Raw genomic sequence first — 18324 nt, forward strand, 5'->3', positions numbered from 1 at the left:
TTTCACCTAAAATTTGGGGTTCACATCAATAATTTGGGGTTCAGACCCAAAATTTGGGGTTTTCACACAAAATTTGGGGTTTACATCAATAATTTGGGGTTAATGTCCAAAATTTGGGGTTCACACCCAAAATCTGGGGTTCACACCCAAAATTTGGGGTTCACACCTAAAATTTTGGGTTCACGTTCAAAATTTGGGGTTCACACCCAAAATGTGGGGTTTAGTTCCAAAATTTTTTGGTTCACACCCAAAATTTGGGGTTCACGTCCAAAATTTGCGGTTCACACCCAAAATTTTGGGGTTCACATCAAAAATTTGGGGTACACATCTAAAATTTGAGGTTCTCGTCCAAAATTTGGGGTTCATGTCCATAATTTGGGGTTCACATCAATAATTTGGGGTTTTCACCCAAAATTTGGGGGTTTTCACCCAAAATTTGGGGTTCACATCAATAATTTGGGGTTCAGAGCTAAAATTTGGGGGTTCAGACCCAAAATTTGGGGTTCACACTCAAAATTTGGGGTTCATGTCTAAAATTTGAGGTTCACGTCCAAAATTTGACGTTTATGTCAAAAATTTTGAGGTTTGCTCCCAAAATTTTGGGGTTCACGTCCAAAATTTAGGGTTCAGGGACAGAATTTGGGGTTCACACCTTAAATTTTGAGTTCACACCCAAAATTTGGGGTTCACGTCCAAAATTTGACGTTTACATCCAAAATTTTTTGGTTTGCACCCAAATTTTTTGGGTTTTCAGCCAAAATTTGGGGTTCACATCAAAAATTTGGGGTTCAGACCCAAAATTTGGGGGTTTTCACCCAAAATTTGGGGTGACTCACAGTAGTGTCCGGGGTGCATCGGGGGGTGGTGCTGCAGGTGCCCGTTCTGGTGATGCGGAACCCCCGGAGCGAACGCCGCCGTCCGATTGGCCGTCCAGCTGGTGGTGGTGTCTGCCGGAAAATACACAGAATTAGGGAAAAAAAACAAAAAAAAAATCAGCCAAAAATTAGCAAAGATTCAGGAAAAATTCACCCAAAAATCAGCAAAAAATCAACAAAAATTCGCCCAAAACTCCACCCAAAAATCAGCAAAAATCATAAAAAAATCACCAATAATCCACCAAAAACTCAGCAAAAATCCACCCAAAAATCAACAAAAATCACAAAAAAATCAACAAAAATCCACTGAAAAATCAACCCAAAAATCAGTAAGAAACACCAAAAAAATCACCCAAAAACCATCAAAAATCCACCCAAAAATCAAAAATTCACCCAAGATCAACAGAAATCCACCCAAAAATCCACCCAAGATCAGCAAGAAACACCAAAAAAATCACCAAAAAATCATCAAAAAATCCACCCAGAAATCACCAAAAATCACCAAAAATCACAGAAAAATCACCCAAAAAATCCACCCTAAAATCACCCAAAAAGCACGAAAAATTACAAAAAAAAATCACCAAAAATCCACCCAAAAATCCACCCAAAAATCACCAAAAATTCACCCAAGAATCCACCCAAAAGTCACCAAAAAAACCACCAAATATCACAAAAAAATCACCCAAATATCCACCCTAAAATCACCCAAAAATCAGCAAAAATCCACCCAAAAAAATCACCCAAAAATCACGAAAAATCACAAAAATCCACCCAAAAATCCACCCAAAAATCAGCAAAAAACACCAAAAAAATCACCAAAAATCTACCCAAAAATCATCAAAAAATAACCAAAAATCCACCTCAAAATCACTAAAAATCCACCCAAAAATCCACCCAAAATTCCAAAAAAATCACTTAAGAATCCACCCAAAAATCAATCGAAAAATCCACCGAAAAATCCACCCAAAAAGCACCAAAAAGCACCAAAAAAACCCAGAAAATCACCCAAAAATCACCAAAAATCCACCCACATATCACCACAAATCCCCCCAAAAATCACCAAAAATCCACCCAAAAAACCACCCAAAAATCTCCAAAAACCACCAAAATAATCCCCAAAAATCACAAAAAATCACCCAAAAATCACCAAAAACCACAAAAAAATCAACAAAAATCCGCCCGAAAATCACCAGAAATCCACTCAAAAATCCCTAAAAATCCACCCAAGAGACGCCAAAAATCCACCCAAAAAGCAGCAAAAATCAGCAAAAATGCACCCAAAAATCAGCAAAAATCACAAAAACAAATCTCAAAAAATCCACCCAAAAGTCACCAAAAATCCACCCAAAAAAACCACCCAAAAATCACCAAAAAACACCAAAAAAATAACCAAAAATTCACCCAAAAATCCACCCAAAAATCCACCCAAAAATCCCCGAAAACCACAAAAAAATAAACAAAAATCCGCCCAAAAATCACAAAAAATCACCAAAAAAAATCACAAAAAGTCCACCCAAAAATCACCAAAAATCCAACGAAAAATCACAAAATATCACCAAAAAAAACGCGCCAAAATCCACCCAATAAGCACCAAAAATTACAAAAAAAATCACTAAAAATACAGCCAAAATTCCACCCAAAAATCACCCAAAAATTAGCCAAAAATCAGTAAAAATTCACCCAAAATTGCACCCAAGAATCAGCAAAAACACCAAAAAAATCACCCAAAAATCACCAAAAATCGCAAAAAAAAATCACCTAAAATCCACGCAAAAATACACCCAAAAATCAGCAAAAATCCACCCAAATATCACAAGAAAATCCACAAAAGTCCACCCAAAAAGCCCCAAAAAACACACAAAAAACCAGCAAAAATCCACCCCAAAATCACCAAAAATCCACCCAAAGGTCAGCAAGAAACAGCAAAAAAATCACCAAAAATCCACCCAAAAAACACATAAAATCTCCCAGAAATCAGCAAAAATCCACCCAAAAATCCACCCAAAACCACAAAAAATCACCCAAAAATCCACCCAAAAATCACCAAAAATCACCCAAACATTTGAAATATTTATTTATAATTAATTAATTTCTAATTAATCCTAAATTGGGATTTTTCGGCGGCGATTTCGGCCATTTTAAAACCAATATTAATTAGGGCCGCCATTTTGAAAATGAGGCCATCTTAACAATGACGCCATTTTTAAACCGATATTAATTAGAGCGGCCATTTTGAAATGGACGCCATTTAAAAACCGATATTTTTTAGGGCCGCCATTTTGAAAATGACACCATTTTGAAAATGACGCCCTTTTTAAGACGACGCCATTTTGAAAAATGATGCCATTTAAAAACTGATATTAATTAGGGCGGCCATTTTAAAAACGACGCCATCTTAAAAATGACACCACTTCAAAAATGACGCCATTTTCAAACCGATATTAATAAGGGCCGCCATTTTGAAAATGAACACCATTTTAAAAACCGATATTAATTAGGGCCACCATTTTGAAAATGGCGCCATTTTAAAACCAATATTAATTAGAGCGGCCATTTTGAAAATGACACCATTTTAAAAACAACACCCATTTGAAAAATGACCCCATTTAAAAACCGATACTAATTAGGGCGGCCATTTTGAAAATGACGCCATTTTAAAACCGATATTAATTAGGGCCGCCATTTTGGAAATGAGGCCATCTTGAAAATGACACCATTTTGAAAATGACACCATTTTAACCCCGATATTAATTAGGGCCGCCATTTTTAAAAGGACGCCATTTTGAAAATGACGCCATATTAAAAATGACGCCATTCGAAAACCGAAATTAATTAGAGCCGCCATTTTGAAAATGAGGCCATTTTGAAAATGAGGCCATTTTGAAAAATGACACCATTTTAAAAACGACGCCATTTTAAAAAATGATGCCATTTTTAAAATGACGCCATTTTAAAAACCAATATTTATTCGGGCCGCCATTTTGAAACCCGATATTAATTAGGGCGGCCATTTTGAAAATGACACCATTTTAACAATGACGCCATTTTGAAAAACGACGCCATCCTCAAAACTAATTGCCTTAATAAAGAAACGATAACGAACCACCTAAAAATCTACAGTTGCCGCCATCTTAAATCCCAAAACCACATTTTTTCCGCCGTAAAAACCCCAAATTTCGCGATTTTTTTGCCGTTTCCTTACTGGTGGAGGCCACGGGGATGTTGGGGAAGTTGGTGGTGCCGGTGGTGGCGGCCTCGGCGGGCGGCAGCAGCGCCGGGGCGGCGCCGAAGGGTTCGGCGGCGGCGGCGCCGCGGTTGGCGGGCGGGTGTTGGATGGTCGGCGCCGAAACGGCCTCGGCCGAGGAGAGCGAAGGTTGGGCCTCGTAGTCGTGGGAGTATTCGTCCTTCACCAACATGGCGGAGGGGGCTGGGGAGACACGGGATGGTCATACGTGACGCGTAGGGTGCGGTCATACGTGTGGGAATACATGGGAAGGTCATATGTGGGGGAAAAAATGGGAAGGTCATATGTGGGAATACATGGGAAGGTCATACATGGAAATACATGGGAAGGTCATATGTGGGGGAATACATGGGAAGGTCATACATGACACACAGGGATGGTCATACGTGTGGAAATACATGTCAAGGTCATACATGACACACAGGGATGGTCATACATGTGGGAATACATGGGAAGGTCATATGTGACACACAGGGATGGTCATACGTGTGGCAGTACACGGGATGGTCATACATGACACACATGGGAATGCTCATACGTGTGGGAATACATGGGATGGTCATACGTGGGGGGATACATGGGATGGTCATATGTGTGTGGGAATACATGTCAAGGTCATACATGACACACAGGGATGGTCATATGTGTGGGAATACATGGAAAGGTCATACATGGAAATACATGGGAAGGTCATATGTGGGTAAATGCATGGAAAGGTCATATGTGAGGGGATACATGGGAAGGTCATACATGGAAATACATGGGAAGGTCATACATGGGGGAATACATGGGAAGGTCATATGTGGGGATACATGTCAAGGTCATACGTGACACGCAGGGAAGGTCATATGTGTGGAATACATGGGATGGTCATATGTGGGGGAACAGGGATGGGGGAAAATTGGGGGAAAATGGGGAAAAAATTGGAATTTTTGATGGAAAAAATGGAGGGAAATTTGGGGGAAAATTGGGGGAAATTGGGGGAAATTGGGAAAAATTAGGGAGGAAAAATTGGGGAATTTTTTTTCGACAATTTTGGGAAAATTGGGGAGAAATAGGCAAAAAATTCGAATTTTAGATGGAAAAAATGGGGGAAAATGGGGAAAAATTTGGATTAAAATGGGGATAAAATGGGGAAAATTGGGGGGAAATTGGGGTAAATTTTGGGGGAAATTGGGGAAAATTTTGGGGGAAATTGGGCAAAAATTGGGCAAAAAATTTGAATTTTTGATGGAAAAAATGGGGGAAATTTGGAGGAAATTTGGGGAAAAATTGGGGGGAAAATCTGGGGAAATTTGGGGAAAAATTGGGGGAAAATTTGGGGGAAATTTGGGAAAAATTGGGCCAAAAATTCGAATTTTTGATGGAAAAAATTTGGGGAAAACGGGGAAAAATTGGGGGAAATATGGCAGAAAAATTGGGGGAAAATGTGGAAAAATTGGAGGAAAATTTGGGGAAATTTTTGGGATGGTCATACATGGAAATACATGGGAAGGTCATACATGGAAATGCATGGGAAGGTCATACATGGAAATACATGGGATGGTCATATGTGGGGGATACATGGGATGGTCATATGTGTGGAAATATATGGGAAGGTCATACATGGAAATACATGGGATGGTCATACGTGACCCACAGGGATGGTCATACGTGTGGGGGTACATGGGATGGTCATACATGGGGGAATATATGGGATGGTCATATGTGGGGGAATACATGTCAAGGTCATACATGACACACAGGGATGGTCATACGTGTGGGGATACATGTCAAGGTCATACATGACACACAGGGAAGGTCATACATGGAAATACATGGAAAGGTCATATATGTGGGAATACATGAGAAGGTCATACATGGAAATACATGGGATGGTCATATGTGTGGAAATACATGTCAAGGTCATACATGACACACAGTGATGGTCATATGTGGGGGAATACATGGAAAGGTCATATATGTGTGGGAATACATGGGAAGGTCATATGTGTGGGAATATATGGGAAGTTCGTATGTGGGGGAATACATGGGAAGGTCATATGTGGGGAACAGGGATGGGGGAAAATGGGGAAAAAAGTCGAATTTTTGGGGAAAAATGGGGGGAAATTGGGGAAAATTTGGGGGAAATTTTGGGGGAAAAATTGGGGGAAAATTGGAAAAAAATTGGAGAAAAATGGGGGAAAAAATCAAATTTTTGATGGAAAAAATGGGGGGAAAATGGGATTAAAATAGGGGAAAATTGGGCAAAAATTGGGGAAAATTGGGGAAAATTTTGGGAAAATTGGGGAAAATTTTGGGAAAATTGGGGAAAATGGGGGAAAATTTTGGGAAAAAATTATAGAAAAATGGGGGGAAAAATCGAATTTTTGATGGGAAAAATGAGAATAAAATGGGGGAAAATTGGGGAAAAATTTTGGGAAAATTGAGAGAAAATTGGGGAAAATTGGGGAAAATTTTGGGGGAAATTGGGGAAAAATTGGAGGAAATTTTGGGGGAAATTGGGGAAAAATTGGAAAAAATTTGGGGGAAAAATGGGTGAAAATGGGCAAAAAATCCGAATTTTCGAAGAAAAATATAGGGGAGAATGGGTAAAAATTAGGATAAAAATGGGGATAAAATGGGGAAAAATGGGGGAAAAATTGGGGAAAATTTGGGGAAAATTGGGGAAAAATTGGGAAAAAATTGAAGAAAAAAGGGGGAAAAAATCGAATTTTTGAAGGAAAAATGGGGGAAAATGAAGCGAAAAATTGGGGTAAATTTGGAGTAAAATCGGGAAAAATTTTGGGAAAATTGCGTAAAATATGGGAAAATTTGGGGAAAATTGGGGAAAAATTCAGGAAAAATGGGGAAAAAAGTCGAATTTTGGATGGAAAAAATGGGGAAAAAATGGGGAAAATGAGACTAAAAATGGGGGAAAAATTGGGGGAAAATCGGGGAAATTTTGGGAAAATTTTGGGAAAATTGGGGAAAAATGGGGAAAAATCGAATTTTTGATGGAAAAAATGGGGGAAAATTGGGGAAAAATTGGGCAAAAATTTGAATTTTTGATGGAAAAATTGGGGAAAAAATGGGGAAAAATTGGACAAAAATTGGAAAACATGGGGGAAAAAATCGAATTTTGGAAGAAAAAAATGAGAAAAAATTGGAGGAAAATTGGAGAAAATTTGGGGAAAATTGTGGGAAAATTGGGGAAATCGGAAAGAAAATTGGGAATAAATGGGGAAAATTGGGGAAAATTGTGAAAAATGGGGGAAAACGCGGGGGAAAAATCAAATTTTTGATGGAAAAAATGGAAAATTGGAGGAAAAATTGGGGAAAATTTTGGGAAAATTGGGGAAAATTTTGGGGGAAAATTGGAGGAAAATGGGGAAAAAATTGAATTTTTGATGGAAAAAATGGGGAAAAATTGGGGAAAATTTGGGGGAAAATTAATTCAAATTGTATCGAATTTTTTCCGATCAGAATTTTCCAATTTATTGATCCTCCGGGTGATTGATTATTGGGGGGGACGGGACTCACCTGAGCTCTGCAGCGTCAGTCCCGAAAGATCTGTAAGAAAAAAGGGATTTATTGATCAATAATCAATAATTGATATTGATTGATCAGATTTTTTCCTCTGAGGGTTTATTCAGATATTGATCACCTTCAGATATTGATCAACCTTGTAAGAATCAATATTGATCAATCAGATCCTTTCCTCTGGGGATTTATTCAGATATTGATCACCTTCAGATATTGATCAATATTTAATAATCAATATTGATTGATCAGATTTTTTCCTGCAGTGATTTATTCTGATTTCATGATGCATTCAGATATTGATCAACCTTTAAAAATCAATATTGATTGATCAGGTCCTTTCCTATGGCGATTTATACGGATTTTATGACGCGTTCAGATATTGATCAATATTCAATAATCAATATTGATCAATCAGATTTTTTCCTGCGGGGATTTATTTAAATTTTACAGCACATTCAGATATTGATCAATATTTAATAATCAATATTGATCGATCAGATCTTTTCCTCTGGGGATTTATTTAAATTTTACGATGTGTTCAGGTATTGATCAATAATCAATAATCAATATTGATCCATCGGATTTTTTCCTCCAGGAATTTATTCCGATTTTATGACGTGTTCAGATATTGATCAATATTTAATAATCAATATTGATCCATCAGATCCTTTCCTCCGGGGATTTAATCAGATATTGATCACATTCAGATATTGATCAACCCTTTAAAAAGTCAATATCGATCGATCAGATCCTTTCCTGTGGTGATTTATTCCGATTTTACGGCACAATCAGATATCGATCAATATTCAATAATCAATATTGATCCATCAGATTTTTTCCTCCGGGGATTTATTCTGATTTCATGACACATTCAGATATCGATCACCTTCAGATATTGATCAACCCTTTAACAATCAATATTGATCCATCAGATCCTTTCCTGTGGTGATTTGTTTAAACTTTACGACATGTTTGGGTATTGATCAATATGTAATAATCGATATTGATCCATCGGATCATTTCTTGAGGTTAAAGGGATTTATTCGGATTTTACGGCGCGTTCAGATATTGATCAGCCTTTAGAAATCAATATTGACCAATCAGTTCCTTTCCTGCGGTGATTTATTCCGATTTTATGACGTGTTTAGATATTGATCACCTTCAGATATTGATCAACCTTTAAAAACCAATATTGATCGATCAGATCCTTTCCTGAGGTGATTTATTTGGATTTTACGGCGCCTTCAGATATTGATCAACTCTTTAAAAATCGATATTGATCAATCAGATTTTTTCTTCCGGGGATTTATTCAGATATTGATCCCCTTCAGATATTGATCACCCCTTTAAAAAATCAATATTGATTGATCAGGTCCTTTCCTCTGCGGATTTATTCAGATATTGATCACCTTCAGATATTGATCAATATTTAATAATCAATATTGATCCATCAGATTTTTTTCATCCGGGGATTGATTCAGATTTTATGACACATTCAGATATTGATCACCTTCGGATATTGATCAACCCTTTAAAAACCAATATTGATCGATCAGATCCTTTCCTCTGGGGATTTATTCCAATTTTATGAGACATTCAGATATTGATCACCTTCAGATATTGATCAACTCTTTAAAAATCAATATTGATCAATCAGATTTTTTCTTCCGGGGATTTATTCAGATATTGATCCCCTTCAGATATTGATCAACCTTTTAAAAATCAATATTGATCGATCAGATCCTTTCCTCTGGGGATTTATTCTGATTTTAAGACACATTCAGATATTGACCAATATTTATTAATCAATATTGATCAATCAGATTTTTTTCCTCCAGGGATTTATTCAGATATTGATCACCTTCAGATATTGATCACCCTCAGATATTGATCAACCTTTAAAAACCAATATTGATCGATCAGATCCTTTCCTCCGGGGATTTATTCCAATTTTATGAGACATTCAGATATTGATCACCTTCAGATATTGATCAACCCTTTAAAAATCAAAATTGATCCATCAGATCCTTTATTCAGATATTGATCACCTTCACATATTGATCAACCCTTTAAAAATCAATATTGATCGATCAGTTCCTTTCCTGTGGTGATTTTTTCCAATTTTACGGGACGTTCAGATATTGATCAATAATCAATAATCAATATTAATCGATCAGGTCCTTTCCTCCGGTGATTTATTCTGATTTTAGGACGCGTTCAGATATTGATCAACCTTTAAAAACCAATATTGATCCATCAGGTCCTTTTCTCAGGGGATTTATTCTGATTTTATGACGTGATCAGGTATCGATCAATAATCAATAATCAATATTGATTGATCAGATCCTTTTCCTCCGGGGATTGATTCGGATCTTACGACACGTTCACATATTGATCAATGTTTTAAAAATCAATATTGATCCATCAGATTTTTTCCTCTGGGGATTTATTTGGGTATTGATCAACCCTTTAAAAACCAATATTGATTGATTCGATCCTTTTCTCTGGGGATTTATTCAGATATTGATCACCTTCCGATATTGATCAACCTTTTAAAAATCGAAATTGATAGATCAGATTTTTTCCTCTGGGGATTTATTCAGATATTGATCAACCCTTTAAAAATCAATATTGATCGATCAGATCCTTTCCTCCGGGGATTTATTCAGATATTGATCACCTTCAGATACTGATCAACCCTTTAGAAATAAAAATTGATCGATCAGGTCCTTTCCTCTGGGGATTTTTTTAATTTTTACGGCGCGATCAGGTATCGATCAATAATCAATAATCAATAATCAATACTCACCGATGCCGGGCGACACGACGCGCTCGTAGTGATACGGATTAACACAAACGCTGTCACATTTCAGGTCGAAGGCGTATTGACAATATTTGACGTGTTTCAGTTCGTTTTTGTGCAGGTCCGGCCACCGCCAGAGCCGCGCGTAGATCACGTGGGGAAAACCCTTGCGGCCCGCAACCTGGAATAGATAAATAAATAAAATAAAATAAAATAAAATAAAATAAAATAAAATAAAATAAAAGTAAAATAAATTAGAATAATAAAAAAAAAATAAAATAAAAAAATACAAATAAAATAAAAATAAAATAAAGTAAAAAAAAACCAAAAAAAAAAATAAAATAAAATAAAATAAAGAAATAAAAATAAAATAAAATAAATGAAAAAAAAATGATATTAAAAAAAAATTAAAATAAAAGAAAATAAAAGTAAAATAAAACAAAATAAAAATAAAATAAAATAAAATAAATGAAAATAAAATAAAATGAAATAAATGAAAATAAAATAATAAAGTAAAATAAAATAAAATTTAAAAAAAAAAAAATTTAAAATTAAATAAAATTAAATTTAAACAATTTAAAATTAAATCAAATTTAATTAAATTAAGTAAAATAAAATTAAATAAAATAAAAATAAAATAAAATAAAAATAAAATTAAATAAAATATAAATTTAAAAAAATATAATAAAATAAATTAAAATAAAATAAAATAAAATTGAATTAAATTAAATTAAATTAAAATTTAAAAAAATAAAATAAAAATAAAATAAAGTAATATAAAATATAATAAAATAAAATGAAATAAAATAAAATAAAATGAAATGAAATATAATAAAATAAATTAAAATAAATTAAAATAAAATAAAATAAAATTAAATTAAATTAAATTAAAATTTAAAAAAATAAAATAAAAATAAAATAAAGTAATATAAAATATAATATAATAAAATGAAATGAAATAAAATAAAATGAAATTAAATAAAATATAATAAAATATAATAAAATAAAATTAAATAAAAATAAAAAAAATAAATAAATTAAAATAAATTAAAATAAATAAATAAATAAATAAAAATTAAAATAAAATAAAATAAAATTAAATTACAAATTTAAAACACGAATACCACCAATCAAAATCCTGTAGAACATCCACAAAACCGACCCAAAAATCAAATTAAAACGGGATTTCCCTGCAGCTGCCATGCAAAGTGCTCTGGCTGGTGCCCCATTCCCTGGGGTGCCCCGTGGGTGCTGATGCCGTGAGCAGCGAATCCAACTGGGCTTTGTGCTCCTGCAGCGGCTGCACCCAACGCTCCAGGGCGCCTTTGGCCAACGGTTTTGGGGGTTTTTTGGGGGATTTTTTGGGGTTTTATTGGGGTTTCTTGGGCGGTTTTTTGGGCGTTTTTTGGGATTTTTTTGGGGGTTTTTTGGGGGTTTTTTGGGGTATTTTTTGGCGTTGTTTGGGGGGTTTTTTTGGGTTTTTTTAAAGTTTTTTGGGGGTTTTTTGTTTACTTAGAGGTTTTTTTTGGGGTTTTTTTTGGGTATTTTTTGGCGGTTTTTGGGGGGTTCTTTGGGGATTTTTTTTGCAGGTTTTTTTGGGTTTTTTTTTTGTTTACTTGGGTTTTTTTGGGGGTTTTTTTTTGTTTTTTGGAGTTTTTTTGGGTTTTTCTTCGGTTTTTTTGGGATTTTATTGGGATTTTTGGGGTTTTTTTTTGCGTTTCTGTGGGGTTTTTTTGGGGTTTTTTCGGCTTTTTTTTGGCTTTTCTTGTGGTTTCTTTGGGTTTTATTGGGGTTTTTTGGGGTTTTTTTGGGGTTTTTTTTTGGGTTTTTATGGGATTTTTTTGGGTTTTTTTGGGTTTTTTTTGGTTTTTTCCATATATATATGAATATACAAATTAAAATCCTGTAGAACAACCACAAAACCGACCCAAAAATCAAATTAAAATCCAATTTACCTGCAACCTGCCATGCAAAGTGCTCTGGCTGGTGCCACATTTACTGGGGTGACCCCGTGGGTGGTGATGGCCGTGATCAGCGAATCCAACTCGTCCTTTTTCTCCTTCAGCTTCTTCACCAGACTCTCGATGGCGCCTTCGGCCAACGGGTTTGGGGGGTTTTTTGGGGATTTTTTTGGGTTTTTTGGGGATTTTATTGGGATTTTATTGGGGTTTTTTTTGGTGTTTTTTTTGGCGTGTTTTGGAGGCTTTTTTGGGATTTTTTGGGTTTTTTTGGAGTTTTGTTGGGATTTTTTTGGGTTTTTTTGGGATTTTTTGGGGGTTTTTTTTGGCGGTTTTTTGGGGTTTTTTTGGTGGTTTTTTGGGATTTTTTGGGGGTTTTTTGGTTTTTTTGGGGGTTTTTTTGGTGGTTTTTGGGCGGGTTTTTTTGGGGTTTTTTGGGGGGGGTTTGGGGTTTTTTTGGGGTTTTTTGGGGGTTTTTTTGGTGGTTTTTTGGTGATTTTATTAGGATTTTTTGGGGTTTTTTGGGGTTTTTTGTGGTTTTTTTTTGTTTTTTGTGGGGTTTTTTGGGTTTTTTGGCGTTTTTGGGGTTTTTTGGGGTTTTTTTGGGTTTTTTTGCGTTTTTTTGGTTTACTTGGGGGTTTGTTTGGGGGGTTTTTTTGGGGTTTTTTGGGGTTTTTTGGGCGTATTTTGGGGGTTTTTTGGGTTTTTTTGGGGTTTTTTGGGGGTTTTTTTGTTTACTTGGGGGTTTTTTTTGGGTGTTTTTGGGGTTTTTTTGGCGGGTTTTTTTGTTTACTTGGGGGTCTTTTTGGGGGTTTTGTTTTGGGTTTTTTTGGGTTTTTTTGGATTTTATTGGGTTTTTTTGGGTTTTTTGGGATTTTTTGGGTTTTTTTGAGTTTTTTTGGGGTTGTTTGGGTTTTTTGCGGGGTTTTTTTTGGTTTTTTGCGGTTTTTTTTGTTTACTTGGGGGTTTTTTTGGGTTTTTTTTTTGGGGGGGGGTTTTTTGCTTTTTTTGTGGTTTCTTTGGGGGTTTTTTTGGGTTTTTAGGGGGTTTTGGGGGGTTTGTTTGCTTTTTTTTGCGTTTTTTGGGGTTTTTTGGGGTTTTTTGGGGTTTTTTGGTTTTTTCATATATATAAGAACACAACTAATAAAAACCTTGTAAGACAACCACAAAACCGACTCAAAATTCAAATTAAAATGTGATTTACCTGCAACCTTCTGTTATGAACGAGCACAATAGGCTTTCTAATCCAATTAAAAAGATTTATTAATGGTAGGAAACGAAAGCAAATCAGCGCGCTGGGCAGCAGTTATTCCAACTACCGCCCTTTCGTGCCCCATTCCCCCCCAACTTATTGGGTCTTCTCCTCCGGAAGTGTGACGTTCTGGTGTCTTTTCTGCGCAGGTGCACCTTGTTGCTAGGTGGTCGTTTTCTGCCTCCTGGTGGTCGTGGGATGAAGGCCAGTAGTCTTCCTCAAGGTTGTCCCTGTGATCTGGGAATCCTCTCAAAACAAGAAATGTTATCTCTAGGCACGTTTACTCGCATTCCACAAGATTACATGTTTTGCTAAGTCTGTAACGGAACTGTCCTTGAAGATATTCGCTTAGGTGCTTAGGTGCCTAGCAACCTCAACTCCCTAAATTAGTTTTAACTCCCTAAAACAGTTTGTAACGAAGTTGTCCTTGAGAGATATTCTGGAATGCCTGGCAAAATGAGAACATGTTCAGACAAGTGAAAACTCTAAGTGAAAATTCTATTTTATAGATGTGAAAACTCTATATTATGAACAAAAAAGGCCTTATTTTCCTAACACTCTGGGTCCTGTTGCCCTGATCGGGCAGCTGACTGCAAAAAATCTGAACATCGAAGGATAAGTCCCAGACAGGAGCTGCCCCCACCTCATACTTGTGCTGCCCTGAGAGTCCCAGAGGAGCCCTACAAACTGACATCAGGAACCTGGACTGGTGAGTTTTCTTTCCCAGGGAAAACAGCCGATGTTTCTGCTCAGGGTCCTGTGGCTCTGAGCAGGTAGGAGACTGCAAAAAATCGGAACATCAAAGGATAAGTCCCTGTAGTAGATAGGGACAGGCGGAGCGGAAGACCACCACGGGATGTCACGGAAAGACAGACCCCTCCCCCTCTCTCTTCCCCACTTATCTATTAACCCCAGGAGTCCCAGAAGAATGTAGCCACACCTGCTCTGGTAAATTTCCACTACCCACTATCCCTGAGACCCGCAGCCCCCCTCTGACGTAGCAAAGACCCCTAAAAGCTATTTAAACCCACGAGATAGGATAATAAACGCTTTTCGACCGTCTGCCACATTGGTATCTGCGTCTGTTGATTAGCCCGAGCAGTCTGGCCGAGAGCAGGCTGCCGTGCTGTTCCTGAACCAGGTCTCTGGTTGTCTTTCATAAAGGCAACATACTGGTGCCGAAGCCCGGGACAAAAGAAGAAAAAAAAGGAAAAACCCCCCGGTGGACGGGATACACCTGGACAGGGGCAGCGGCCGGAACGGTCGGACCGTACCCAGGCGTAAGGGGAGACGTCCCCGGGATCCGCGAGCGTCATGGACGCAATGGCAAGGATCGTGAGTGCTATTTATTCGCAGTGGGGTATTGGGTGTAAGCTCAAGGATTTTCATCTTGCCGTGGCGAGATTGCTTGAGCTAGGGGCAATCGAGCGCCCCGTGGATGTATTACATCCGGAAATATGGGACAAATGCACTGCCGCGCTAGCCGAGGACACAAAATCCTCCGGCAGCGGCAGAAATCTTAAAGCGTGGGGCAGAGTAGAAAAAGCCCTACGCAAAGCGATAGAGGAGCAGGAGACATGGACCGCGGCGCGCACGTGTTTATTAGTTACTCCTAAACTCGGCGTGGGGGCGGGGACGCAGACTGCCCCCGAGAGCGATTCGCTCGGCAGCGGGGACCCGGGAGGGCTCAGCGCGACACCCGCTCCCCCAGATCAGAGCCCACCCCCCCCCCCGCAGGAACCCCCCGCGACACCCCCGCCGCCGAAAATCCCCAAAAACCCCCCCCCGCTCATATTCCCCGAGAGACCGCAAATTCCTCCGAGCCGCCGCCGCCGCCCGCCCGCGATCCGATGCCGGAGACGCAACGGCACGCGGAGCGCTTCTGGCAAGGGCTGCTAAAAGAAGCCCGAGCCACCGAAACCGCGGCTTGGGAAGACGGGGCCGCCATGCCGCCCCCTTATCCCTTTGAACATGGCGCCGGGAGCGGCAGAGAGGGGCGGGGCGCGGGCGGTCCCGGCGCGAAAACCCGGGAGGCGCGTGATCTCGGGAATGCGCGCGCGCGGGAGAAAGGGGCGGAGAGTGGCACAGAGCGCGGAGCCAACCAGCGGCTCCGCCCGAAGCTGCCACCATATAAGGAAGAAACCACCTCCCGCGGTAGGCGCGGCGAGCCGGGGGGGCGGGAGCGGAACCACCCCCATGGGGAGGAGCGAGCTTGGGGCCGGACAAAACGGCGCGGAGCCCCGGAAGTGCGCTGGCACTCGTCTTCCGGCTCAGAGACCAGCGACAGCTCTACCAGCTCAGGGGAGCTGACGGAGGCTAGCGATGGCTCCGATTCAGACGAAACGGAACCGGCACGGCTTGAAACAAAGCCGGGTAAAGCTCTAAGCCGCGCCGAAAAACAACTACAATACGAATCAGCCCAGTTTACTGACTGGGGGAAAATAAAGATAGCTTGTGCTGAATGGTCCCCAGCGGCAGCCATACAAGCGTTCCCAGTCCGGCTTACCGGTCCGGAAGGGAACCAACAAAGGGTCTATACCCCGATAAACCCAAAGGATATACAGGCAATTGTCAAAGCCATTGCGGAAAAAGGGATCAACTCGGCTATAGCTACTACTTTAATCGATGGTCTTTTTAGCAACGATGACTTGCTTCCCTTTGATATCGAACGGATAGGGCGCATGATATTAGACGGAGCGGGAATGATCGTCTTTAGGCAGGAATGGGAAGATAATTGTAGAAAGCAGCTAGCCCAGGCGTCCGGCGCGCGGCAGCCCCTGCATAGATCGAGCTTATCCAGACTGATAGGAAAGCATGATGATATGATCACACCACAGCAGCAAGCCGCACAGATGCAGGCTGAGGAGGTCAGAGCGACCACTCGGGCTGCTAGAGAGGCTATTCGCGCCGCCTCCCGAGTCGTGGCCAAGCCGGCACCGTGGTCCACTGTGAGGCAGGCAGAGAGCGAAAGCTTTACACAGTTCGCAGATCGCCTGCAGGCAGCGATAGACTCCTCCACCCTGCCGGCAGAGGCAAAGGGCCCCATGGTGGCCGACTGCCTGCGCCAACAGTGCAACTCTGTTACTAAAGATATCTTACGCTCCCTGCCAGCCGGGGCTAGCCTGGCGGACATGATCAGACATGTAGTTAGGGAGGAACACCTGACGCCCATTCAGGCGGCCGTCCACACCCTGACCAGTGCCATGGCGTGTTTCAAGTGCGGGGAGGCGGGTCACATCGCGGTGAGCTGCCCCCAGCCGGCACGGCGGCCCGCCGCAGCGCCTCCGCCCCAAACACGCCCGCGGGGATCCTGCTGGGGCTGCGGGAGGAAGGGACATCTGGCTAGGGAATGCAGGTCCCGGGCCCAGGGAAACGGAAAGGGGAGGGGGCCCGCGGGCCGCACCCAGCCCCCTCCCGCTGCGAATATGAGGCGGCCCATCCATGCCAACCCCCAATGGGGCGGGGAGCCCTCGTACCCCATTCTCCCACAGGAAGCAGCCAACTTCATACCCCTGCCAGCGAGTATCACGGCACAGCCTGCGGTACCTTCGTACCCACCGCCACCGCAAGCAGCGCCTGTGCCACAGGGTCAACAGGGGGCAGCCCAGGTCGGGACAACCCCTGGGTGGCCCTGGCCCTAAAAATAGGGAAGGAACCCCCGAAAGTTTGGGGGACATGCCGCCTCTATGACAGTCGGGACCCCCATGTAATAGGGCTTCAGTTTTGGGCAGACACAGGAGCAGACTGCACAATCCTACCCCAAGCCCTATGGCCCCGGCACTGGCCGTACAAGGAAGTCCCCCCAGTGAACGGGGTGGGAGGGTTGTCCCGAGCTTGGAAAAGCACCCAATTGGTAGCTATAACGCTCCATACAAAGAAAGGGCCAGAACGGACAGTAGCAATCCACCCCTATATCTTGCAAAACTCCCCTCCCCTGATAGGAAGAGACATCCTTGCTATGTTAGGAGTCAGGATTACAAATTTATGATGAGGGCCACTGCTGTACACCCACTGCTGCCAATCAAACTGACTTGGAAATCACCAGACCCCGTATGGGTTGAGCAGTGGCCCCTGTCAAAGCCTCGAATGACAGCCTTGCTGGAACTGGTCGACCGCGAGCTACAAAAGGGTCACATAGAACCCTCCACCAGCCCGTGGAGCACCCCTGTGTTTGTAATCCCCAAGAGATCAGGAGAAGGCTACCGCCTCGTCCACGACCTGAGGGAAGTGAACAAGACAATTCAGCCCATGGGTCCAGTTCAGACACTACTGCCCGCGAACTCAGCCATCCCCGAAGGGCAGCCGTGCGCAGTGCTGGACATCAAAGACTGTTTCTTTTCAATACCCCTGCATGCTGAGGACAAAGAACGGTTCGCCTTCTCCATCGTGTTCCCGAACGGCGAGCGACCTAACCTTCGCTTCCAATGGAAGGTGCTACCTCAAGACCTTGTGGACAGCCCGACCATATGCCAGATCACCGTGGACAGGGCACTGATGCCAGTCCGACACTCCCACCCTGCTGCGACCATCATTCAGTACATGGACGACATCCTCGTCGCCGCACCATCGGCAGGCCAAGTGGATCACCTAGTGTCCACGATCACGGAAACCCTCCAAGCCAACGGTTTCGAGATCGCGAACACGAAGATCAAGAGAGGACCGTGCGT

At 40.9% G+C, this 18324-nt stretch overlaps 1 protein-coding gene across 1 annotated transcript in view; it reads right to left on the reverse strand.

Annotated features, from left to right (window-relative positions):
• Positions 1-15605, reverse strand: part of LOC121468129 (mothers against decapentaplegic homolog 4) — a 36990-nt gene extending 21385 nt beyond the window's left edge. Inside the window, exons 1-6 of the mRNA XM_072922953.1 lie at positions 15482-15605; positions 12403-12538; positions 10454-10635; positions 7642-7671; positions 4078-4302; positions 837-947 (exon numbers count right to left, since the gene is read on the reverse strand). Coding sequence (XP_072779054.1) covers positions 837-947; positions 4078-4302; positions 7642-7671; positions 10454-10635; positions 12403-12538; positions 15482-15605 — 808 coding nt within the window. The remainder of the gene's footprint in view (positions 1-836; positions 948-4077; positions 4303-7641; positions 7672-10453; positions 10636-12402; positions 12539-15481) is intronic.
• Between the last annotated feature and the right edge of the window lie 2719 nt (positions 15606-18324).

Source organism: Taeniopygia guttata, chromosome W (genome assembly GCF_048771995.1).
Source record: "Taeniopygia guttata chromosome W, bTaeGut7.mat, whole genome shotgun sequence".
Lineage (NCBI taxonomy): Eukaryota > Metazoa > Chordata > Aves > Passeriformes > Estrildidae > Taeniopygia > Taeniopygia guttata.